At 54.1% G+C, this 26,639-nt stretch overlaps 1 protein-coding gene across 1 annotated transcript in view; it reads right to left on the bottom strand.

Annotated features, from left to right (window-relative positions):
- The window catches only part of RAB10 (RAB10, member RAS oncogene family), a 54,513-nt gene extending 35,584 nt beyond the window's left edge, over positions 1–18,929 (bottom strand). Inside the window, exon 1 of the mRNA XM_063914967.1 lies at positions 18,593–18,929. Within this exon, the coding sequence (XP_063771037.1) occupies positions 18,593–18,719 (127 nt within the window). The 5' untranslated portion in view covers positions 18,720–18,929. The remainder of the gene's footprint in view (positions 1–18,592) is intronic.
- Between the last annotated feature and the right edge of the window lie 7,710 nt (positions 18,930–26,639).

Genomic DNA, 26,639 nt, shown 5'->3' with positions numbered 1-26,639 from the left:
GCATCCACTAGGACGTTAGAGATATAGAGATATATATATATATATATATATATATATATATACACACACACACACACACACACACACACACACAGTAAAAGGATGAGAATCCCTGCGCTCCAGGCTGCAGCAGACAGAGGCGGGCGAGGAATGTGGGTTGTGGTCACTCGGACGGGTGTAATGTGTAGATAGGGAATTGTCCTCCTACCTGAGCAGGTGACCAGCAGATCAGGATTCCTGGCACACCGTACAGTATAGCAGCTGCACCGTCCTGCCAGGGATGCCTCCTACACTATAGATTTGTTGGGCAATAGTGAGCCTAGAAATAGCACGTGACACCATCAGCTGGCACCACTGCTCTCACACAATCACTCACATGTTATCCCATACTCAGATTTGTGCTGGCGGAGAAGCACAGCTACGCGGGGAAAGGTTCCCAGGAGCAGCACACAAAGGCAGACAGATTGCATGGAGAGAAAAGCAGGGGAAGGGAAATCGGCTACAAGTTATAAAGAGACACAAAGAGGGGTTTTCTACTGGTATGAAAGAGCGCACACTCAGCCGGCAACAAAAGGCCAGCTCTCCATTCATTGCACTACACAGAGATCAATGGAGACAATGCAGCACGGAATGCGCCTGTAATTGTGGCTAGAGCTGTAAAACACTATCAATCTATATACTACAGATATCTATACCGTCCACTACCAGCGTGTCTGTTACATGGCACAGCAAGGAGCTACTCAGCCTGCACCAGCCGATTACAGAGAGAGAGAGAGAGAGAGAGAGAGAGAGAGAGAGAGAGAGAGAGAGAGAGAGAGAGAGAGAGAGAGAGAGAGAGAGAGACAGGACTGGTGTACATAATGTCACATGACAGGATGCATATTCATTATACTACTGATCTGTACAGTCCACTATCTGCACATCTATTACATGGCACAGCAAGGAGCTACTCAGCCTGCACCAGCCGATTAGAGAGAGAGAGAGAGAGAGAGAGAGAGAGAGAGACAGGACTGGTGTACATAATGTCACATGACAGGATGCATATTCATTATACTACTGATATCTATACCGTCCACTACCAGCGTGTCTGTTACATGGCACAGCAAGGAGCTACTCAGCCTGCACCAGCCGATTACAGAGAGAGAGAGAGACAGGACTGGTGTACATAATGTCACATGACAGGATGCATATTCATTATACTACTGATATCTGTACAGTCCACTATCTGCACATCTATTACATGGCACAGCAAGGAGCTACTCAGCCTGCACCAGCCGATGAGAGAGAGAGAGAGAGAGAGAGAGAGAGAGAGAGAGAGAGAGAGAGAGAGAGAGAGAGAGAGAGAGAGAGAGAGAGAGAGAGAGAGAGAGAGAGAGAGAGAGAGAGAGGGGACTGGTGTACATAATGTCACATGACAGGATGCATATTCATTATACTACAGATATCTGTACAGTCCACTATCTGCACATCTATTACATGGTACAGCAAGGAGCTACTCAGCCTGCACCAGCCGATTACAGAGAGAGAGAGAGACAGGACTGGTGTACATAATGTCACATGACAGGATGCATATTCATTATACTACTGATCTGTACAGTCCACTATCTGCACATCTGTTACATGGCACAGCAAGGAGCTACTCAGCCTGCACCAGCCGATTACAGAGAGAGAGAGAGAGAGAGGACTGGTGTACATAATGTCACATGACAGGATGCATATTCATTATACTACAGATATCTGTACAGTCCACTATCTGCACATCTATTACATGGCACAGCAAGGAGCTACTCAGCCTGCACCAGCCGATTACAGAGAGAGAGACAGGACTGGTGTACATAATGTCACATGACAGGATGCATATTCATTATACTACTGATATCTATACCGTCCACTACCAGCGTGTCTGTTACATGGCACAGCAAGGAGCTACTCAGCCTGCACCAGCCGATTACAGAGAGAGAGAGAGAGAGAGAGAGAGAGAGAGAGAGAGAGAGAGAGAGGAGAGAGAGAGAGAGAGAGAGAGAGAGAGAGAGAGAGGACTGGTGTACATAATGTCACATGACAGGATGCATATTCATTATACTACTGATATCTATACCGTCCACTACCAGCGTGTCTGTTACATGGCACAGCAAGGAGCTACTCAGCCTGCACCAGCCGATTACAGAGAGAGAGAGAGAGAGAGAGAGAGAGAGAGAGAGAGAGAGAGAGAGAGAGAGAGAGAGAGAGAGAGAGAGAGAGAGAGAGACTGGTGTACATAATGTCACATGACAGGATGCATATTCATTATACTACTGATATCTATACCGTCCACTACCAGCGTGTCTGTTACATGGCACAGCAAGGAGCTACTCAGCCTGCACCAGCCGATTACAGAGAGAGAGAGAGAGAGAGACAGGACTGGTGTACATAATGTCACATGACAGGATGCATATTCATTATACTACTGATATCTATACCGTCCACTACCAGCGTGTCTGTTACATGGCACAGCAAGGAGCTACTCAGCCTGCACCAGCCGATTACAGAGAGAGAGAGAGAGAGAGAGAGAGAGAGAGAGAGAGAGGGGGGACTGGTGTACATAATGTCACATGACAGGAATGCATATTCATTATACTACTGATCTGTACAGTCCACTATCTGCACATCTGTTACATGGCACAGCAAGGAGCTACTCAGCCTGCACCAGCCGATTACAGAGAGAGAGAGAGAGAGACAGGACTGGTGTACATAATGTCACATGACAGGATGCATATTCATTATACTACTGATATCTGTACAGTCCACTATCTGCACATCTATTACATGGCACAGCAAGGAGCTACTCAGCCTGCACCAGCCGATTACAGAGAGAGAGAGACAGACAGGACTGGTGTACATAATGTCACATGACAGGATGCATATTCATTATACTACTGATCTGTACAGTCCACTATCTGCACATCTATTACATGGCACAGCAAGGAGCTACTCAGCCTGCACCAGCCGATTACAGAGAGAGAGAGACAGGACTGGTGTACATAATGTCACATGACAGGATGCATATTCATTATACTACTGATATCTATACCGTCCACTACCAGCGTGTCTGTTACATGGCACAGCAAGGAGCTACTCAGCCTGCACCAGCCGAGTGCAGAGAGATGGAACTGTGTGCTGCTGCCACACTTATTATTACTACCAGTTATTTATATAGCACACACGTATTCCGCAGCGCTTTACAGAGTATTTTGGCCATTCACATCAGTCCCTGCCCCAGTGGAGCTTACAATTGATATTCCCTACCACATGTACACGCACACATTTGCGCTAGGATTAATTTGTAGGGAGCCAGTTAACCTACCAGTATATTTTTGGATTGTGGGAGGAAACCGGAGTACCCGGTGGAAACCCACACAAGTACAGGGAGAATATACAAACTCCATACAGTTAGGGCTATGGTGGGAATGGAACCCATGACCTCAGTGCTGGGAGGCAGTAATGCTAACCATTACACCATCCGTACTGCCCTTACACCGTCTGTGCTTTGCTGACTGGCGTCTGTTGACACCCCCAGTGGTCAGGAACCTGGACCAGGCTTTACACGGTAGCTGGCAGTGGGCGGAGCTTGGAGACACAGGCTCAACCAAGAACAGGAGAACAAAACTGCATTTGTTGCATTCCTGTTGGCCACAAGATGAAAAACAGTCGTCTTGGAAGCAAGATGTTTATTGCTCAAAAAGTCTCTAAAAAGACTAATACAAGTCCGTGGAATGTGCAAAGGACCATCCATAGTATACTAGATGTTACAGTAGGTACCTCTCCTCTCAGTCAGAGGATCTCTCTATACACACAGGGCTCGCAGGCCCAGTTTTCAACCTGTTCTTACACACAATACCAGATGGGGTAGTTCCACCCTATAGTTTCTTTTAACCAAGTAGGCTATTACAAAATATAAATACATGCCTACAGTACCAGTATCTGCAACAGAAAAAGTACATAGAGGAAATACATGCATAGACCGGGAAAACAGATAGCAATGCTAACCACTGTGCAGCCCTCATAATATAATCCACACTCATCCTCTTCCCATACACGGAGAACATTGGTTGTCCCCTACCCCCATCTGCCCCATACATATTCCTGCTGCACCCTTGCTCCCTGTATTCAGCAGAAAACAATGAGCAGCACGGGGTTCCAATCTACACCATCAGACCGCGGCCCTGGTATCTCTCGTGTCCCCCGATGATGCAGCAGAAGCATCTGCGCAGGTGTCCGTTTCCACGTGGCTGGACAACGTTACTATTATTGTCACAGAGTATTTAAAATACAGGCGAGTTTGCAGAATATTTAACCACTTTCATACTGTGGAGTGTTCCCGCTCTTGCACCCTGGTGCACTGGATTAGCGCCCAGCACCCGGGACCAGCTGTAAAGCCCCGCTCAGGAGGGTAGGAGCAGAAATCTGAATTAAGTGCAGCTTTGGGGCTGGTCGCCCTAAAACAATTGATTAGCTTTAGACGTTTTTACAGCCTCTCACCCGCAGGCAATTAATACGCATCTTTAAGGAAAGAAATTCTTTAAAAAAGGTAAAAGAATAATAAAAAAAAATTGATATGCGTAAATACCAAAAGCGTCTCAATGTGCTATACTCACTGCAAAGTATGGAAGGGGTAAGTATTCCGAAACCTGGCAGCACAACAGAACACAATGGGGTCAATTCAATTTGCTGACAGTTGAATAGCGCCGGGAATTAGCTCCCGTCGCTATTCAATTCAACTCATGTTAAGTTGGCTAATGCCCGTTCTCCTGGACTTAATTAGGTTGATTTGTCGGGAGAACGAGAATTCTCCGACTTAACGCCCCGGCGCGATGATAAATCAGCCTCGTGCCGGCCGCGCACCAGCACTTTTGCCGGTTTTCCTCTCGCATCCCCTGGGGGTGAGAGAAGAATTCCCGACAATTAAACGTCACTTGGCGCTGTATTGAATAGCACCGGGCGCTAACTTCCGGCGATATTCAACTGTCGGCAAATTGAATTGACCCCAATGGCTGTAACTAGATACAAAGTCTCCTTTGTACCAATGGCAGCATCTCGCAGCTATTCACTTGCGCTCATGCGTACTGTGTCAGCGCTGAGGAATAGTCTCTCGCCCTGCGTCGCACATTACAATGCTAGTGATAAGCGGCGAGCGAATCGGCATTCATTATAGACACAACTATAACTATCACAGTCAGAAGGTTTCAATTATTTCCCCATTTAAAGAGCAGCGAACGCAGGCACGGAGAGGACGCAGCCAGAGGAACGCTATTGGGTAGTAACAGTGTATATAACCCATACATTCCTCAGCCATTATATCACAGGCCTGGGAATATCCCAGTAGCGTTTTATCTATAGCAAACCTTATAATGAAGCACCTGCTCCCACATTCCCCGACCACCACCCCTGCAGGTCTGCTCCACTCTACGGCGTGCAGTCAGGGTCATTTCAAGACACGGCACGTTACAGCTTTGCTTACATGTTGGTTAGAAAGACTGAGGCCTAATGACAACGGATCAGTCCGGCCACATCCAGCGTGTTATCTAAACGTCATTCACCGGAACCGTTCTCACACCCTGAAACATGAAAATGGGCGTTACTGAATGCACAGATGGGCGATACTTTGGGTTTGCTACCTGCTGTGACCCCCTCCTCTTCCCTCCTATAGTGATGCTTTATTATATCAAGATTATATTTTTCCAGCAAGAAAGAGCAGCCTCATGGAGACTGGAGCCAGCAGACGCACCGCACGCTGCCGGGACCTATGCAGGGGCTGCTGACTGGGGACCAGCATCAGAGGCTACTTATATGGCATGTAACGGACGTGACGCGGGCTCTGTACTGCACGCTGCCGGGAGCTATGCAGGGGCTGCTGACTGGGGACCAACATCAGAGGCTACTTATATGGCATGTAACGGACGTGACGCGGGCTCTGTACTGCACGCTGCCGGGAGCTGTGCAGGGGCTGCTGACTGGGGACCAGCATCAGAGGCTACTTATATGGCATGTAACAGACGTGACGCGGGCTCTGTACTGCACGCTGCCGGGAGCTATGCAGGGGCTGCTGACTGGGGAACAACATCAGAGGCTACTTATATGGCATGTAACGGACGTGACGCGGGCTCTGTACTGCACGCTGCCGGGAGCTGTGCAGGGGCTGCTGACTGCGGACCAGCATCAGAGGCTACTTCTATGGCATGTAACGGACGTGACGCGGGCTCTGTACTGCATGCTGCCGGGAGCTATGCAGGGGCTGCTAACTGGGGACCAGCATCAGAGGTTACTTATATGGCATGTAACGGACGTGACGCAGGCTCTGTACTGCACGCTGCCGGGAGCTGTGCAGGGGCTGCTGACTGGGGACCAGCATCAGAGGCTACTTATATGGCATGTAACGGACGTGACGCGGGCTCTGTACTGCACGTTGCCGGGAGCTGTGCAGGGGCTGCTGACTGGGGACCAGCATCAGAGGCTACTAATATGGCATGTAACGGACGTGACGCGGTCTCTGTACTGCACGCTGCCGGGAGATATGCAGGGGCTGCTGACTGGGGACCAGCATCAGAGGCTACTTATATGGCATGTAACGGACGTGACGCGGGCTCTGTACTGCACGCTGCCGGGAGCTGTGCAGGGGCTGCTGACTGGGGACCAGCATCAGAGGCTACTTATATGGCATGTAACAGACGTGACGCGGGCTCTGTACTGCACGCTGCCGGGAGCTGTGCAGGGGCTGCTGACTGGGGACCAGCATCAGAGGCTACTTATATGGCATGTAACGGACGTGACGCGGGCTCTGTACTGCACGCTGCCGGGAGATATGCAGGGGCTGCTGACTGGGGACCAGCATCAGAGGCTACTTATATGGCATGTAACGGACGTGACGCGGGCTCTGTACTGCACGCTGCCGGGAGCTATGCAGGGGCTGCTGATTGGGGACCAGCATCAGAGGCTACTTATATGGCATGTAACGGACGTGACGCGGGCTCTGTACTGCACGCTGCCGGGAGCTATGCAGGGGCTGCTGACTGCGGACCAGCATCAGAGGCTACTTATATGGCATGTAACGGACGTGACGCGGGCTCTGTACTGCACGCTGCCGGGAGCTATGCAGGGGCTGCTGACTGGGGACCAGCATCAGAGGCTACTTATATGGCATGTAACGGACGTGACACGGGCTCTGTACTGCACGCTGCCGGGAGCTGTGCAGGGGCTGCTGACTGGGGACCAGCATCAGAGGCTACTTATATGGCATGTAACGGACGTGACGCGGGCTCTGTACTGCACGCTGCCGGGAGCTGTGCAGGGGCTGCTGACTGGGGACCAGCATCAGAGGCTACTTATATGGCATGTAACGGACGTGACGCGGGCTCTGTACTGCACGCTGCCGGGAGCTGTGCAGGGGCTGCTGACTGGGGACCAGCATCAGAGGCTACTTATATGGCATGTAACGGACGTGACACGGGCTCTGTACTGCACGCTGCCGGGAGCTATGCAGGGGCTGCTGACTGGGGACCAGCATCAGAGGCTACTTATATGGCATGTAACGGACGTGACGCGGGCTCTGTACTGCACGCTGCCGGGAGCTGTGCAGGGGCTGCTGACTGGGGACCAGCATCAGAGGCTACTTATATGGCATGTAACGGACGTGACGCGGGCTCTGTACTGCACGCTGCCGGGAGCTATGCAGGGGCTGCTGACTGGGGACCAGCATCAGAAGCTACTTATATGGCATGTAACGGACGTGACACGGGCTCTGTACTGCACGCTGCCGGGAGCTATGCAGGGGCTGCTGACTGGGGACCAGCATCAGAGGCTACTTATATGGCATGTAACGGACGTGACGCGGGCTCTGTACTGCACGCTGCCGGGAGCTATGCAGGGGCTGCTGACTGGGGACCAGCATCAGAGGCTACTTATATGGCATGTAACGGACGTGACGCGGGCTCTGTACTGCACGCTGCCGGGAGCTATGCAGGGGCTGCTGACTGGGGACCAGCATCAGAGGCTACTTATATGGCATGTAACGGACGTGACGCGGGCTCTGTACTGCACGCTGCCGGGAGCTATGCAGGGGCTGCTGCCTGGGGACCAGCATCAGAGGCTACTTATATGGCATGTAACGGACGTGACGCGGGCTCTGTACTGCACGCTGCCGGGAGCTGTGCAGGGGCTGCTGACTGGGGACCAGCATCAGAGGCTACTTATATGGCATGTAACGGACGTGATGCAGGCTCTGTACTGCACGCTGCCGGGAGCTATGCAGGGGCTGCTGACTGGGGACCAGCATCAGAGGCTACTTATATGGCATGTAACGGACGCGACGCGGGCTCTGTACTGCACGCTGCCGGGAGCTATGCAGGGGCTGCTGACTGGGGACCAGCATCAGAGGCTACTTATATGGCATGTAACGGACGTGACGCGGGCTCTGTACTGCACGCTGCCGGAAGCTATGCAGGGGCTGCTGACTGGGGACCAGCATCAGAGGCTACTTATATGGCATGTAACGGACGTGACGCGGGCTCTGTACTGCACGCTGCCGGGAGCTATGCAGGGGCTGCTGCCTGGGGACCAGCATCAGAGGCTACTTATATGGCATGTAACGGACGTGACGCGGGCTCTGTACTGCACGCTGCCGGGAGCTGTGCAGGGGCTGCTGACTGGGGACCAGCATCAGAGGCTACTTATATGGCATGTAACGGACGTGATGCAGGCTCTGTACTGCACGCTGCCGGGAGCTATGCAGGGGCTGCTGACTGGGGACCAGCATCAGAGGCTACTTATATAGCATGTAACGGACGTGACGCGGGCTCTGTACTGCACGCTGCTGACTGGGGACCAGCATCAGAGGCTACTTATATGGCATGTAACGGACGTGACGCGGACTCTGTACTGCACGCTGCCGGGAGCTGTGCAGGGGCTGCTGACTGGGGACCAGCATCAGAGGCTACTTATATGGCATGTAACGGACGTGACGCGGGCTCTGTACTGCACGCTGCCGGGAGCTATGCAGGGGCTGCTGACTGGGGACCAGCATCAGAGGCTACTTATATGGCATGTAACGGACGTGACGCGGGCTCTGTACTGCACGCTGCCGGGAGCTATGCAGGGGCTGCTGCCTGGGGACCAGCATCAGAGGCTACTTATATGGCATGTAACGGACGTGACGCGGGCTCTGTACTGCACGCTGCCGGGAGCTGTGCAGGGGCTGCTGACTGGGGACCAGCATCAGAGGCTACTTATATGGCATGTAACGGACGTGACGCGGGCTCTGTACTGCACGCTGCTGACTGGGGACCAGCATCAGAGGCTACTTATATGGCATGTAACGGACGTGACGCGGGCTCTGTACTGTAAGCTGCCGGGAGTTATGCAGGGGCTGCTGACTGAGGACCAGCATCAGAGGCTACTTATGTGGCATGTAATGGACGTGACGCGGGCTCTGTATTGCACGCTGCCGGGAGCTATGCAGGGGCTGCTGACTGGGGACCAGCATCAGAGGCTACTTATATGGCATGTAACGGACGTGACGCGGACTCTGTACTGCGCGCTGCCGGGAGCTATGCAGGGGCTGCTGACGGGGGACCAGCATCAGAGGCTACTTATATGGCATGTAACGGACGTGACGCGGGCTCTGTACTGCACGCTGCCGGGAGCTGTGCAGGGGCTGCTGACTGGGGACCAGCATCAGAGGCTACTTATATGGCATGTAACGGACGTGACACGGGCTCTGTACTGCACGCTGCCGGGAGCTATGCAGGGGCTGCTGACTGGGGACCAGCATCAGAGGCTACTTATATGGCATGTAACGGACGTGACGCGGGCTCTGTACTGCACGCTGCCGGGAGCTATGCAGGGGCTGCTGACTGGGGACCAGCATCAGAGGCTACTTATATGGCATGTAACGGACGTGACGCGGGCTCTGTACTGCACGCTGCCGGGAGCTATGCAGGGGCTGCTGACTGGGGACCAGCATCAGAGGCTACTTATATGGCATGTAACGGACGTGACGCGGACTCTGTACTGCACGCTGCCGGGAGCTATGCAGGGGCTGCTGACGGGGGACCAGCATCAGAGGCTACTTATATGGCATGTAACGGACGTGACGCGGGCTCTGTACTGCACGCTGCCGGGAGCTGTGCAGGGGCTGCTGACTGGGGACCAGCATCAGAGGCTACTTATATGGCATGTAACGGACGTGACGCAGGCTCTGTACTGCACGCTGCCGGGAGCTATGCAGGGGCTGCTGACTGGGGACCAGCATCAGAGGCTACTTATATGGCATGTAACGGACGTGACGCCGGCTCTATACTGCACGCTGCCGGGAGCTATGCAGGGGCTGCTGACTGCGGACCAGCATCAGAGGCTACTTATATGGCATGTAACGGACGTGACGCGGGCTCTGTACTGCACGCTGCCGGGAGCTGTGCAGGGGCTGCTGACTGGGGACCAGCATCAGAGGCAACTTATAAGGCATGTAACGGACATGACGCGGGCTCTGTACTGCACACTGCCGGGAGCTGTGCAGGGACTGCTGACTGGGGACCAGCATCAGAGGCTACTTATATGGCATGTAACGGACATGACGCGGGCTCTGTACTGCACGCTGCCGGGAGCTATGCAGGGGCTGCTGACTGGGGACCGGCATCAGAGGCTACTTATATGGCATGTAACGGACGTGACGCGGGCTCTGTACTGCACGCTGCCGGGAGCTGTGCAGGGGCTGCTGACTGGGGACCAGCATCAGAGGCTACTTATATGGCATGTAACGGACGCGGGCTCTGTACTACACGCTGCCGGGAGCTATGCAGGGGCTGCTGACTGGGGACCAGCATTAGAGGCTACTTATATGGCATGTAGCGGCACCTGTGACTGGCGTCAGTATAGAACCAGCCCAGTAATTAGCATATAACAGCGCACCATGGAGATGCGGACAGGGAGAGCTGGGCTACAAGAGACACTGTGGAGGTGCAGACTGATCCTATAAATGACAATAACACAGAACCTGAAAAATACTGTCTGATTACTGGCCTACCGCAATGTCCAGCAACAGGACAGCGCCCCCTGGATTATTATCAGCGCTACACCAGCAGCACCAGGCGAATGGGGAGGGGGTCATCTGATATCTTCTACATCCCATCCACGTGCCAATAAATAATTCAGCCAGAAGCTATTGTTATAATGTAGCATTAATGCTCCCGGTACAAGTGTTCAGAAGACATTGGACAGAGAGGACATCAGATAAGATTTCTTCCCAACGCACCCACACACAGCAACCGCACACAGAGAAAGTAACCAGGGGAAAGAATGTAAACTGAGGCCACATAGCGAGACCCAGACTGCAATCACACAGACACAGGGAGGCGTGAGGCACACTTACACAGGCACAGCAATGCACGGACATCCAATCCATGAATAAAGTCAGGAATACGTATCCTAATGACTCAGCAATACAGGGATACACAGACACGCAAGACTTCTGGTAGGAGTGAGATGTACGGAGGGCTGTAGTGTTATTTGCACCACATACGCAGCGAGCCACCAGGCAATCTGTACCAGGGACGCCGGGCAGCAACTATCCGCACAGGAGATTATTGGTCTTTAAAATATGTACAAAGTCCAATTAATTAACGCACAGGAGCAGGCACGCCAAGAAGGGCACATCTCTGTATATCCCTTTCCTGGCTCTGACACTGTGCTGCAAGCCTGACAGTATACCAGCGACATACAGGTGTCATTACTAATGAAGGGGTGCTGCCAAGTACATGCAATTTCCCACCGTGGGGGGCAGCACGCAAACAATAACTAAAGTCCATTTCAGATTGACGCTTGCGGGCCTCACCGTCACCCAGACCGAGGCTTGCAAGGCTCACCGTCACCCAGACCGAGGCTTGCGGGCCTCACCGTCACCCAGACCGAGGCTTGCGGGCCTCACCGTCACCCAGACCGAGGCTTGCGGGCCTCACCGTCACCCAGACCGAGGCTTGCGGGCCTCACCGTCACCCAGACCGAGGCTTGCGGGCCTCACCGTCACCCAGACCGAGGCTTGCGGGCCTCACCGTCACCCAGACCGAGGCTTGCGGGCCTCACCGTCACCCAGACCGAGGCTTGCGGGCCTCACCGTCACCCAGACCGAGGCTTGCGGGCCTCACCGTCACCCAGACCGAGGCTTGCGGGCCTCACAGTCACCCAGACCGAGGCTTGCAAGGCTCACCGTCACCCAGGCCGATGCTTGCAAGGCTCACCGTCACCCAGGCCGAGGCTTGCAAGGCTCACTGTCACCCAGGCCGATGCTTGCAAGGCTCACTGTCACCCAGGCCGATGCTTGCAAGGCTCACCGTTACCATGAGTGATGCTTGCAAGGCTCACCGTTACCATGAGTGATGCTTGCAAGGCTCACCGTTACCATGAGTGATGCTTGCAAGGCTCACTGTTACCATGACTGATGCTTGCAAGCTCACTGTTACCATGACCGATGCTTGCAAGGCTCACTGTTACCATGACTGATGCTTGCGGGACTCACTGTTACCATGACTGATGCTTGCGAGCTCACTGTTACCATGACCGATGCTTGCAAGGCTCACTGTTACCATGACTGATGCTTGCGGGACTCACTGTTACCATGACTGATGCTTGCGGGACTCACTGTTACCATGACTGATGCTTGCGAGCTCACGGTTACCTTTGTAATATAATTGTATGTCTCACTGATGGGCATTACGTAGAGCAGGGGTGGGGAACCTTTGGCCCTCCAGCTGTTGTTGAACTACACATACCAGCATGCCTTGCTACAGTTTTGCCATTTGGCCATGCTACAACTGTTGCAGGGCATGCTGGGAAGTGTAGTTCAACAGCAGCTGGAGGGCCGAAGGTTCCCCATTCCTGACGTAGAGGAAAATAATGGTTAAATGTCATTTGTGATAATTCCATCCAAGCAGAGAAATCACCTCCTGTTATCCCTCAGCTGCCAGTGTTTATAGGAATAGTAACCAGAGGCACCTGAAGGCCTGGCCGACGTGTGTGTGGCCTTTAGTAAGGTTTACCAATGTATTTACCTTTCCCATGTAAACCAATACACACAGAACACTGGTGGCGCTATGCAGACAGCAATCTAGAGGATGATGAGGGGGTGTCTGCTGCAAAGACCCCCAGAGCACAGTGGCCTAATGTTATAACAGGACACGGACCCTCGCACCTGCCAAACAATGTAAGATTCATGCCTGCAACAGCTGAAACAAAGCAATATTCATGTGTCCCTAAATAAAGGTCTTCGTGAAAGTAAAACGGACAACTCCAAATCTACCCCAATGCTGGTCGCCAGCAGCCCCCAGGATCTTATGCAGCTGTCTAGGTGTGGACACTGGCTAAGATCAACATGGCGGGACAGGTAATCACATGTGACAAGGACACAATGCTCAGGGACCAATCGGCGGGGCAGGTAATCACATGTGACAAGGACACAATGCTCGGGGACCAATTGTAAGAAACTACTGACAAAGTGACAGGCGCACCTAAAGACAACGATGACCATTGACAGATCTATGTCTGCCGATGTCTGAGGAGTCACAAAGGCCTCTCTGCCTATCGATACTGAATGAGGCCGTACTGCAGGGTTATATGACACGGTGTATAAGGCACCAGGTGGGTTCTCCGTACTGTGTGGGGACACGCAGGGACCACAACGTCTACAAGCACAGGGATTCTGCTCCAGAGTTATCCCACGTTCTCCAGGGCCTCCTAAGCTCCCACTGTGATGTAAAATAAACAGCAACCGTGGAGTTAACTAAAACGGGACAAGCTCCCTTCAAGAGCAGAATAGATTGACAGCAGCGATCTATATATTACACAGAGCGGGGGCACAGGTTATTTTTGTGCCATGATTCCCATAGTGACGGGAAGGACATGGCTGCAGCTTGCACAGGCCCAGTGTTACCCAGCGCAGTCACTCCCATGCTTTCTGCTTCATAAGAAAGGAAATGGCGGCACATTCTCTTCTGGGACCTCATACTCTTATTACAGACATACAGTAATGGAACAAAGGACAGGGCGGACCTGGTAGCAATGCACTGTGGCCTAAGCTGCATGTTTCCCCCATGACTCGTACTCTAGCACAGCCAGTGCAGGACGGCTGCTCCCTAGGTGCTGCCTGCTGCTGCTCCCTAAGGGCGAGGACTGATCTCCGGGGCCATAGAAAGCAGCGACAGAGCTATATGGAGCCTCTGCAAGCACAACGCTGGCATTCTCTGCACTACAGGCCTAGACATGTGGATCTCACTCAGCCTGGGGCAGAACTTGGCATTCCCCACAGCGGCCCTTTACGCGTCTCACACAGGGCGTCTGATGAGTCAGTGTCGGCCTGCCCGACGTACAGACAACTCTCTATCAGCAGCTATCATCTTTCCGACGCACCGTGTTAGGGCAGGTTTCGTGACCAGGCCGAACTGCTGTGATTACAGCTGGAGCAACCCTGGCTCACAAGACCTAACCCTGGACGGCCTGCGGAGTACGGCACCCCTTCACACAACACACACCCCATGTGCAAACGTGCCTTTGTGCTGCTGCCAAGCCATGCCGCTGGTGCAGATCACCTTCTTACATATGCTCCAAAAATCCAGTTCAGCCACAACACTACAATCAGAGGGGGGCAATATGTACAGCGAATGTGTGCTGAGCAGCCAAGCTACGCCCAGCAGCCACATCCAGCGACAGCATGAGCCCTGTGCAGCCAGGGTGTGAAACACTGCACCGACTGTCACAGAACTCCATGCGGAACTTTGCCCTGTTTATCAGTAATGATGTGGTTCAGTCCCCGAGCCGCGGCCTTATTACTTCCCATCCAGCACAGAGAGCACAGGACCCATCCTGCAGAACGTCAGGGACTCCGCTGCAAGAGATAAGCGCGCCAGTCACAGAGGGTGTTCTTGGGGTTAGGTCTCCAGCAGCAATAAAACAACATCAAATGGAAATAGTCATGCATGAACGCCAGCTGTGACAGCACCTTGCGCCAATTAGCTGGGACTTTAGATGTCACACCGCTGACGAGCAGCAACTGCACAGCTAGAAGTTGCTCTAGCACACCAAGGAGTGCGCTTCAACGCGGCTGCGTCTGTTTAATGAATATGATGGCAACAACCGTAACGGTACATAGGACATCACCCCAATATACAGGGTAGGTGTACGGGGTACAGACACAGCTGAACTGATCTTCTGCCATGTTTCTGCTTAGCTCAATACATAGAACGCAGACAGTGCTCAGAGAACATAGAGGAACGTACCATATGCAAAACCTCATGTAAAGGGGTCAATTCAAATAGGTGCGAGCGGGTAAAGTTGCCGACGTAACTGCATGGAAACTCCGCCAGTTGCCCCGCACCTTGCGCCCCATAGCACCACGATATCACGGATTTTTGCGAATAACTGCGAGTTCTATGGTAGGGTAAGTGCGGCAAATAGCAGCATTAACTCGCACCTAACGGAACTGCCCCATAGTGTTGCGTGTCATTTACATCTGAAGCAGTGTACTGAGCACCTACATACACACACGTGTACACAAAACCACACACACTTACACCGCACCAACCATCACATAATACAGCAAATAAGCAGCGAGTGTGTCCTCACACTACTAACCCACAGCGCTGGGTGACAATGAGCCGCCATGTACCGGGAATACACAGAGACTAATGAAATGCAGCAGTCACCACAGGACTGCGGCGCCTGCCAAGCTGCGTGCCGGCACCGATCAGGTGTAGGACAAGAGACGCCCCACACGTTATACACACAAGTGCTCCGCAACTTACACATTGGGGTCAATTCTATTCTCCGACAGTTGAACAGCGCCGGGAGTTTGCTCCCGGCGCTATTCAACACAGCGACGAGTGACCCTCAAATGTCGAGAATTCTTCTCTCATCCCCGGGGGATGAGAGAAGAAACCGACAAAATTGCTGCCACGCGGCTGATTCTGTCGGGAATCAGCCTCGCGCCGGGGCGTTAAGTCGGAGAATGCCCGTTCTCCCGACAATTCAACCTGTTTAGTCAGCGAGAACGGGCCATCGCCGACTTAACTGGAGCTGAATTGAATAGCGTCAGGAGCTAATTGCCGGCGCTATGCAACTGTCGGAGAATAGAATTGACCCCATAACGGGAGACGGAAGAGCTCTGCTCCCTTGTTTCCTCCTCCCCTTCTGGGCCTGAGATACTGTATACACAAACACCTTCACAGCTTAGATTCCCCAAGTAGCAGCTGTGCGTAAATATGTAAATGTTACAGCCGCTGGGATATGTATTGCGACAGCGTCCGAGGCCGGCCGCCTGTGTATAAGACGTAACAATCAGGCACATTGGTTAATAATCAACCTTCTAGCGGTTGCACAGCATCACCGCTAGAAGGCTCCGGAGACATTTAACTGTATACAAGATTGCAGTCGCAAGCAGAGACACGCCCCTGAAACGCCCTTACCTCCCACAAATGCTCCCCGCCTGTCAGTCACTTTGGCCCCCTACCCATGTGCTACTCCACTACTGGAGACCCAATACTGTAAACCCCAGGCCCTGTATTACCCCATCCCCAAATCCCTGCCAAGATGTCAATAATGGAGAAATTGCTGCAACCCGATCGCTGAGCCCCCAAAATACATGTTACCCCGATGCCCAGCTACCACCTGTGTCTTACCAACATGTTGCCAAGCTCCAGTTATCTGTCACCCCATTACTGTACCCCAGCCCATATCACCCCAATACCAAGCACCGTGCCCTTTGTCACCCCATTTCAGAGTCCAGAGAGTTAATGTCTCCCCATTTACAAGATCTCTGCGTGTCACCCCATTTCAGAGTCAACCGCAAATGTCACCCAATTATAAATCCTTCCAAACCCCAGGTTACCCCATTACTGGGTCTCAACTTGCCCTAGCAATGGTAGGAATGACGGTGGTGTTACCCCAACAACCCCCACAGCCACAATCCTTCTCACATTACAGAGCCCCAAGCTTACGTCTTATCAGAAAAGGATATAAAGCGGATATTACCCCCATCGCTGAGCCCCAGAGTCACCCCATTACTGAGAATTAACCAGGAACACCCCATGAATGAGCTCTATAGGGGGTACACACGGAGAGCTCTGACTAGATTGCTTAGATTTTAAGCAGGGATCTGTTGTGTGTATGCCCCCCAGCGATAGCCGTGCGTCGCTATCGCCGGTGCTAGATTGAGCATGCATGCAGGCTCAATCTAGCGGGTCGCTCACTTCAGCACTGGGTGAAGTGAGCCGCCCCCCCTCGCTCAGCACATCGTGCTGCGCTGAGTGGGAGGGGGGGAGAGATGTGTGCTGAGCGGTCTGTGTTAAGATCGCTCAGCACACATCTCTCCTGTCAGTACTGGCCTTAACCTGGAAGTAGCCCCAAACCCTCTGCCCAACATCACTGAGCCCCAGACCCTGTGCCCCCCCTCCATCACTGAGCCCCAGACCCTGTGCCCCCCCTCCATCACTGAGCCCCAGACCCTGTGCCCCCCCTCCATTACTGAGCCCCAGACCCTGTGCCCCCCCTCCATCACTGAGCCCCAGACCCTGTGCCCCCCTCCATCACTGAGCCCCCCCTCCATCACTGAGCCCCAGACCCTGTGTCCCCCCTCCATCACTGAGCCCCAGACCCTGTGCCCCCCCTCCATCACTGAGCCCCAGACCCTGTGCCCCCCCTCCATCACTGAGCCCCAGACCCTGTGCCCCCCCTCCATCACTGAGCACCAGACCCTGTGCCCCCCCTCCATCACTGAGCACCAGACCCTGTGCCCCCCCTCCATCACTGAGCACCAGACCCTGTGCCCCCCCCCATCACTGAGCACCAGACCCTGTGCCCCCCCCCATCACTGAGCACCAGACCCTGTGCCCCCCCCCCATCACTGAGCACCAGACCCTGTGCCCCCCATCACTGAGCACCAGACCCTGTGTCCCCCCCATCACTGAGCACCAGACCCTGTGTCCCCCCCGTCACTGAGCACCAGACCCTGTGCCCCCCCCGTCACTGAGCACCAGACCCTGTGCCCCCCATCACTGAGCACCAGACCCTGTGCCCCCCATCACAGAGCCCCCCATCACTGAGCACCAGACCCTGTGCCCCCCCCCATCACTGAGCACCAGACCCTGTGCCCCCCCCATCACTGAGCACCAGACCCTGTGCCCCCCCATCACTGAGCACCAGACCCTGTGCCCCCCATCACAGAGCCCCCCATCACTGAGCACCAGACCCTGTGCCCCCCCCGTCACTGAGCACCAGACCATGTGCCCCCCCCGTCACTGAGCACCAGACCCTGTGCCCCCCATCACTGAGCACCAGACCCTGTGCCCCCCCCCCCCCCCATCATCACTGAGCACCAGCCTGTAAACCCCTATCACTCAGGTCCCAGACCCCGTCTACCCCCTTCACCCATTCCCAGTGACCCCCATCACCCTGGCCCCATCCCAAGTGACCCCCATCACCCACGCCCCATATCACTCAGGCCCCAGCCCCGGTGTCCCTCCCCCACCCCCGTCATACAGGCCACAGGCCCCAGCCCGGTCTGCCCCCCCATGCCTCTTACCGATGGTGGAGATGAAGGTGGTGTTGAAGGCATCGTCGGAGAAGCGGAAGAGGACGCAGGTCTTGCCCACCCCCGAGTCGCCGATGAGCAGCAGCTTGAAGAGCAGATCATACGTCTTCTTCGCCATGGGCCCTGTGTCCGTGTGGCTGCCTCCGCCTGGGACCCCCCTGTCACTAGCTGCCGCCTGTCGGCGGTCTCCTCATACACGGGGCCTCCTCAGCGACGCTCACACCGGCTCCTGTACTCCGCTAATGGGCCTCGCCGCCGGGAGAATCCGGACAAAATGGCGGCCCCCTCCCCCAATGCGCGCCACCTGCCGCAACAGCAGCCCGGGGAGCGCGCACGACGTCACGCCCCTGCCCCTCCTCCGCCGGGGGCGCGTACGCACGGTCGGTGACACCCAGGCAGGGGCGCGCACAGTGTGACGGGAACCCGCCTACCTGCTGACACCGCCCTCAACCAGCTTTATTGTACAACTGCGGAACGGACAGTGACAGGCAGCCAGTGTATCTAGCATCTACCTTATTATCTATACACCAGGGGGATTAGTGTCTGGCTGGCCCTGCCCCCCCTGTGCCTCACACTGACAACTGCCCCCCCCCCCCACCTCCGTGCCTCACACTGACCCCTGTGCCTCACACTGACCCCTGTACCCCCTGCCTCACACTGGCCCGTGTGCCTCACACTGACAACTTCCCCCCCGTGCCTCACACTGACCCCTGTATCCCCTGCCTCACACTGACAACTGTCCCCCCCCCCCGTGCCTCACACTGACCCCTGTGCCTCACACTGACCCCTGTACCCTCTGCCTCACACTGGCCCCTGTGCCTCACACTGACAACTTCCCCCCCCCCCCCCCGTGCCTCACACTGACCCCTGTATCCCCTGCCTCACACTGACAACTGCCCCCCCCGTGCCTCACACTGACCCCTGTGCCTCACACTGACCCCTGTACCCCCTGCCTCACACTGACAACTTCCCCCCCGTGACTCACACTGACCCCTGTATCCCCTGCCTCACACTGACAACTGCCCCCGTGCCTCACACTGACCCCTGTACCCCCTGCGCCTCACACTGATCCCTGTACCCCCTGCCCCTGTGCCTCACACTGACAACTGCCCCCCCCCTGTGCCTCTCACTGACCCCCCCCCCCCTGCCCTTGTGCGTCACACTGACCCCTGTCCCCCCTGCCCCTGTGCATCACACTGATCCCTGTATCCCCTGCCCCTGTGGGGCACACTGATCCCAGTACCTCCTGCTCCTGTGCCTCACACTGACCCCTATCCCCCCTTGCGTCACAGTGATCATTGTCCCCCCTGTTCCTGTGCGTCACACTGACCCCTGTCCCCCCAGCATCACACTGATCCCTGTCCCTCCTGCTCTTGTGCGTCACACTGACCCCTGTCCCCCTTGTCCCTGTGTGGCACACTGATCCCTGTCACCCCTGCCCCTGTGCATCACACTGATCTCTGTCTCCCCTACTCCTGTGCGTCACACTGACCCTTGTCCCCCCTTGCATCACAGTCATCCCTGTCCCCCCTGCCCCTGTGTATCACATTGAACCCTTCACCCCCTGCCCAGTGTGTTACACTGACCCATTCCCCCCGCCCTTTTGCATCACACTGACCCCTGTCCCCACTTACGTCACACTGATCCCTGTCCCCCCTGCATCACGCTGATCCCTGTCCTCCCTGCTCCTGTGCGTCACACTGACCCGTCCCACCTGCATCACACTGACCCCTGTCCCCACTTACGTCACACTGATCCCTGTCCCCCCTGCATCACGCTGATCCCTGTCCCCACTTACGTCACACTGATCCCTGTCCCCCCTGCATCACGCTGATCCCTATCCTCCCTGCTCCTGTGCGTCACACTGACCCGTCCCCCCTGCATCACACTGATCCCTGTCCCCCCCTGCGTCACACTGATCCCTGTCCCCCCTGCATCACGCTGATCCCTGTCCTCCCTGCTCCTGTGCGTCACACTGACCCGTCCCCCCTGCATCACACTGATCCCTGTCCTCCCTGCTCCTGTGCGTCACACTGACCCTTGTCCCCCCTTGCATCACAGTCATCCCTGTCCCCCCTGCCCCTGTGTATCACATTGAACCCTTCACCCCCTGCCCAGTGTGTTACACTGACCCCTTCCCCCCGACCCTGTGCATCACACTGACCCCTGTCCCCACTTACGTCACACTGATCCCTGTCCCCCCTGCATCACGCTGATCCCTGTCCTCCCTGCTCCTGTGCGTCACACTGACCCGTCCCCCCTGCATCACACTGACCCCTGTCCCCACTTACGTCACACTGATCTTTGTTCCCCCTGCATCAAGCTGATCCCTATCCTCCCTGCTCCTGTGCGTCACACTGACCCGTCCCCCCTGCATCACACTGATCCCTGTCCCCCCTGCGTCACACTGATCCCTGGCCCCCCTGCTCCTGTGAGTCACAATGATCCCTGCCCCTGTGCATTACACTGATCACTTCCCCGCCGTTCCTGTGCATCACACTGATCCCTTCCCCTGTGCATCACACTGATCCCTGTCCTTGTACATCACACTGATCCCTTCCCCTGTGCATCACACTGATCCCTTCCCCTGGGCATCATGGCGCTCCCAGTTCCAAAGTCACAATTGCCCATAGCATCTGCTTCAGAGTTTTGTTGAGCTGCTTGTACAGTCCAATAGATATTCCAAGTAGAACATCTGATAGAGGATAGAGCAGCAGCCTCAGGACACCGGGTGGCGTGTTCTTTCCCAAGCTCCCCATTCAGCACAGGCAGGGGGTCAGCTGAATAGGTTCCCTGACTATTGGGGTGTCCACGTTGCACAAGGCATAGTGAATGTCCAGACACCATCCAATGGCCCTCATTCCGAGTTGATCGCTCGCTAGCAGCTTTTCTCTGACGTCCTAGTGGATGCTGGGAACTCCGTAAGGACCATGGGGAATAGACGGGCTCCGCAGGAGACTGGGCACTCTAAAAGAAAGATTAGGTACTATCTGGTGTGCACTGGCTCCTCCCTCTATGCCCCTCCTCCAGACCTCAGTTAGAATCTGTGCCCGGCCAGAGCTGGGTGCTCCTAGTGGGCTCTCCTGAGCTTGCTAGAAAGAAAGTATTTGTTAGGTTTTTTATTTTCAGTGAGATCTGCTGGCAACAGACTCACTGCTACGTGGGACTGAGGGGAGAGAAGCAAACCTATCTGCTTGCAGCTAGCTTGTGCTTCTTAGGCTACTGGACACCATTAGCTCCAGAGGGTTCGAACACAGGGCCTGACCTCGATCGTCCGTTCCCGGAGCCGCGCCGCCGTCCCCCTTGCAGAGCCAGAAGACAGAAGAGAAGCGATGAAATCGGCGGCAGAAGACTCCTGTCTTCATTAAGGTAGCGCACAGCACCGCAGCTGTGCGCCATTGCTCCCACAGCACACCACACACTCCGGTCACTGTAGGGTGCAGGGCGCTGGGGGGGGGGGCGCCCTGGGCAGCAATAAAAATACCTTTGGCATAAAAATACACATAATACAGTCTGTGACTGTATATGTGTTAAACCCCCGCCATTTTTAGTCAGAAACAGGACAGAAGCCCGCCGCTGAGGGGGCGGGGCCTTCTTCCTCAGCACACCAGCGCCATTTTCTCTTCACAGCTCCGCTGGAAGGAAGCTCCCCAGGCTCTCCCCTGCAGTATCCAGATACACAAAGGGTGAAAAGAGAGGGGGGGGGGGGGCACATAAATTTAGGCGCAAAAATTGTATATACAGCAGCTACTGGGTAAACACTGAGTTGTAGTGTAATCCCTGGGTTATATAGCGCTGGGGTGTGTGCTGGCATACTCTCTCTCTGTCTCTCCAAAGGGCCTTGTGGGGGAACTGTCCTCAAATAGAGCATCCCCTGTGTGTGTGGTGTGTCGGTACGCGTGTGTCGACATGTCTGAGGTAAAAGGCTCCTCTAAGGAGGTGATAGAGCGGATATGTGTGTGAGAGGGTGTCTCCGTCGACAACGCCGACACCTGTTTGGATATGTGTAAGTGCTAAGGTGAATTTATTGCACAAATGGTTAGGGAACAGACAGGAAATCTACCCATGTCTGTCCCTATGTCACAGAGACCTTCAGAGTCTCACAATGCTCACTATCCAAAATAACAAACACTGGTATCGACACGGAGTTTAACTCCACTGTCGACTACGATAATGCAAAGTTACAGCCAAGATGGCTAGAAGGTATTCAATATATGATTATTGAAATAAAAGATGATTTGCATATCACTGATGACTCATCTGTCCCTGACACGAGAGTACACATGTTTAAGGGGAAGAATGCTGAGGTAAATTTCCCTCCTCTCATGAGGAAAAAGAGCGGGAATCTCCAGACAAGAGACGGCAGCTTCCCACAAGAGAATTCTCAGACTGTATCCTTTCCCCACTAGGGCCAGGATGTGTTGAGAATCTTCCCCTAGGGTGTCCTGTTTGCACAGACGGTAGCACTTGCTATTCTCAGGGATCCTGCAGATAGCGTGCACATTCTAGTATACTACCCAGACCGGCGATTGTGTCGGCATGGGTTTATAGCGCTGTGGCAGCGTGGACAGGTACCTTATCAGCAGAGATTGAGACCATAGTTATAAAGCATGCCCAAAGAGACATGAGTATACTGGGTCCCAGAGTCAAAGCTATGTCTATCTCTGCTTGACGTGTCCTGTAGAATATGCATTGGACAGATGATGCCGACTTAAGAGGCATATGGAAGGCTGAGGATTGTGTGGAGAAGGGTTCTCGGGCCTGGTCTCCACAGCTATAGCTGGTAATTCTGCTAGTTTGCCTTATATTCCTGCACAGCCTAAGAAAGCACGACATTATTAAATGCAGCCTTTCGAATAAAAAACAAGAAAGTCTGAGGTGCGTCCTTTCTTGTCAGAGCCGGGATCAACACAGCTAGTTCCCAGGAACAGAAGTCCTCCCCGGCTCCTACTAAAATCCACCTATGCCGCTGGGGCTCCACAGGCGGAGCTAGGCCCGGTGGGGACACGCCTTCGTAAGTTCAGCCACAAGTGGGTTCACTCCCTGTTAGGTCCCTGGGCAATAGATATTGTGTCTCAGGGATACAAGCTGGACTGTGAGAAGATGCCCCTCACCGACGGCCCTGCGGGCTTCCACCCAAGAGAGGGAGCCAGTGTTAACTGCAATTCACAAATTGTATCTTTAACAGGTGGTGGTCAAGGGTCCCCTCCTTCAACAAGAGGGTGTTATTATTCGACCATGTTGTAATCCCGAAACCAGACGGTTCGGTCAGACCCATATTGAATTAAAAATCCCTGAACATATACCTGAGAAGGTTCAAGTTCAAGATGGAATCGCTAAGAGCGGTCAGGGCAAGCCTAAAAAGGGGGAGACTTTATCGTGAATCGGGACATAAGGGATGCATACCTTCAGGTCCCCATTTATCCACCTCATTAGGCGTACCTCAGAATTGCGGTACGGGATTGTCATAACCAAGGTAATGGCGGATATGATTGTGCTCCTGCGGAAGCAAGGTGTCACTATTATCACGTACTTGGACGATCTCCTCATAAAAGCGAGATCATGAGAGCAGTTGCTGAACAGCGTATCACTTTCTCTGGAAGTGTAACGGCAACACGGCTGGATTCTATATATTCCAAAGTCGCAGTTGGTTCCTACAGCTCATCTGCCTCTCCTAGGCACGATCCTAGACACAGACCAGAAAAGGGTTTATCTCCCGATAGAGAGAGCTCAGGAGCTCATGACACTGGTCAGGAATCTATTAAAACCAAAACAGGTGTCAGTGCATCACTGCACTCGAGTCCTGGGAAGGATGGTGGCATCATACGAGGCCATCCCCTTAGGCAGGTTCCATGCGAGGACCTTCCAATGGGACTTACTGGACAAGTGGTCCGGATCACCTCTTCAGATGCATCGGTTAATCACCCTATCCCCCAGGGCCAGGGTGTCTCTCCTGTGGTGGCTGCAGAGTGCTCACCTTCTCGAGGGCCGCAGATTCGGCATTCAGGACTGGATCCTGGTGACCACGGATGCAAGCCTCCGAGGGTGGGGGGCAGTTACACAGGGAAGAAATTTCCAAGGTCTGTGGTCAAGTCAACAGACTTGCCTTCACATCAATATCCTGGAACTAAGGGCCATATACAACGCCCTAAGTCAAGCGGAGATCCTGCTTCGCGACCATCCGGTTCTGATCAGGTCAGACCGCAGGGGTTCATGTAAACCGCCAAGGCGGCACAAGGAGCAGGGTGGCGAGGGTAGAAGCCACCAGAATTCTTCGCTGGGCGGAGAATCAAGTAAGCGCACTGTCAGCAGTGTTCATTCCGGGAGTGGACAACTGGGAAGCAGACTTCCTCAGCAGGCACGACCTCCACCCGGGAAAGTGGGGACTTCATCAGGAAGTCTTCACGCAGTTTGCAAATTGATGGGAACTGCCTCAGGTGGACTAGATGGCGTCCCACCTCAATAAAAAGCTAAAAAAGGTTTTAAGCCGGGTCAAGGGACCCTCAGGTGATAGCTGTGGTCGCACTAGTAACACCGTGGGTGTTCCAGTCGGTCTATGTATTCCCTCCTCTTCCTCTCATACCCAAGGGCTGAGAATTGTAATAAAAGGAGGAGTGAGAACAATATTCTTTGCTCCGAATTGGCCAAGAAGGACTCGGTACCCGGAGCTGCAAGAAATGCTCTCAGAGGACTCAGGGCTTCTGCCTCTCAGACAGGACATGTTGCAACAGGGGCCCTGTCTGTTCCAAGACTTACCGCGGCTGCATTTGACGGCATAGCGGTTGAACGCCGGATCCTAGCGGAAAAGGGCATTCCGGATGCAGTTATTCCTACGCTGATAAAGGCTAGGAAAGACGTGACAGCAAGACTTTTTCACTGTATATAGCGAAAATAGGTTGCTTGGTGTGAGGCCGGGAAGGCCCTACAGAGGAATTCCAGCGGGGCGATTCCTGCACTTCCTAGAGTCAGGAGTGACTATGGGCCTAAAATTAGGATCCATAAAGGTCAAGATTTCGGCCCTATCCATTTTCTCTCAAAAAGAACTGGCTTCACTGCCTGAAGTTCAGACGTTGCTCCGGGGGTGCTGCATATTCAGCCTTCTTTTGTGCCACCGGTGGCACCTTGGGATCTTAACGTTGTGTTGGATTTCCTGAAATCCCACTGGTTTGAGCCACTTAAGACCGTGGAGCTAAAATATCTCACGTGGAAAGTGGTCATGCTATTGGCCTTAGCTTCGGCTAGGCGTGTGTCAGAATTGGCGGTTTTGTCATGTAAAAGCCCTTATCTGATCTTCCATATGGACAGGGCAGAATTGAGGACCCGTTCCCAATTTCTCCCTAGGGTGGTATCATCGTTTCATTTGAACCAGCCTATTGTGGTGCCTGCGGCTACTAGGGACTTGGAGGATTCCAAGTTGCTGGACGTAGTTCGGGCTTTGAAAATGTATGTTTCCAGAACGGTGGGAGTCAGAAAGTCTGACTCGCTGTTTATTCTGTATGCAGCCAACAAGGTTGGCGCTCCTGCTTCAAAGCAGACTATTGCTCGCTGGATCTATAGCACGATTCAGCTGGTTCACTCTGCGGCTGGATTGCCGCATCCAAAATCAGTAAAAGCCCATTCCACAAGGAAGGTGGGCTCTTCTTGGGCGGCTGCCCGAGGGGTCTCGGCTTTACAGCTTTGCCGAGCTGCTACTTGGTCGGGGGCAAAACACGTTTGCTAAGTTCTACAAGTTTGATACCCTGGCTGAGGAGGACCTTGAGTTTGCTCATGCGGTGCTGCAGAGTCATCCGCACTCTCCCGCCCGTTTGGGAGCTTTGGTATAATCCCCATGGTCCTTACGGAGTTCCCAGCATCCACTAGGACGTCAGAGAAAATAAGAATTTACTCACCGGTAATTCTATTTCTCGTAGTCCGTAGTGGATGCTGGGCGCCCGTCCCAAGTGCGGACTCTCTGCAATACATGTATATAGTTATTGCTTAACTAAAGGGTTATTGTTATGAGCCATCCGTTAAATGAGGCTCAGTTGTTGTTCATACT

This window comes from Pseudophryne corroboree, chromosome 4 (assembly GCF_028390025.1).
Source record: "Pseudophryne corroboree isolate aPseCor3 chromosome 4, aPseCor3.hap2, whole genome shotgun sequence".
Taxonomy (NCBI): domain Eukaryota; kingdom Metazoa; phylum Chordata; class Amphibia; order Anura; family Myobatrachidae; genus Pseudophryne; species Pseudophryne corroboree.
Note: the sequence above shows the minus strand (reverse complement) of the source record. Positions and strands in the feature narration are given on the sequence as shown.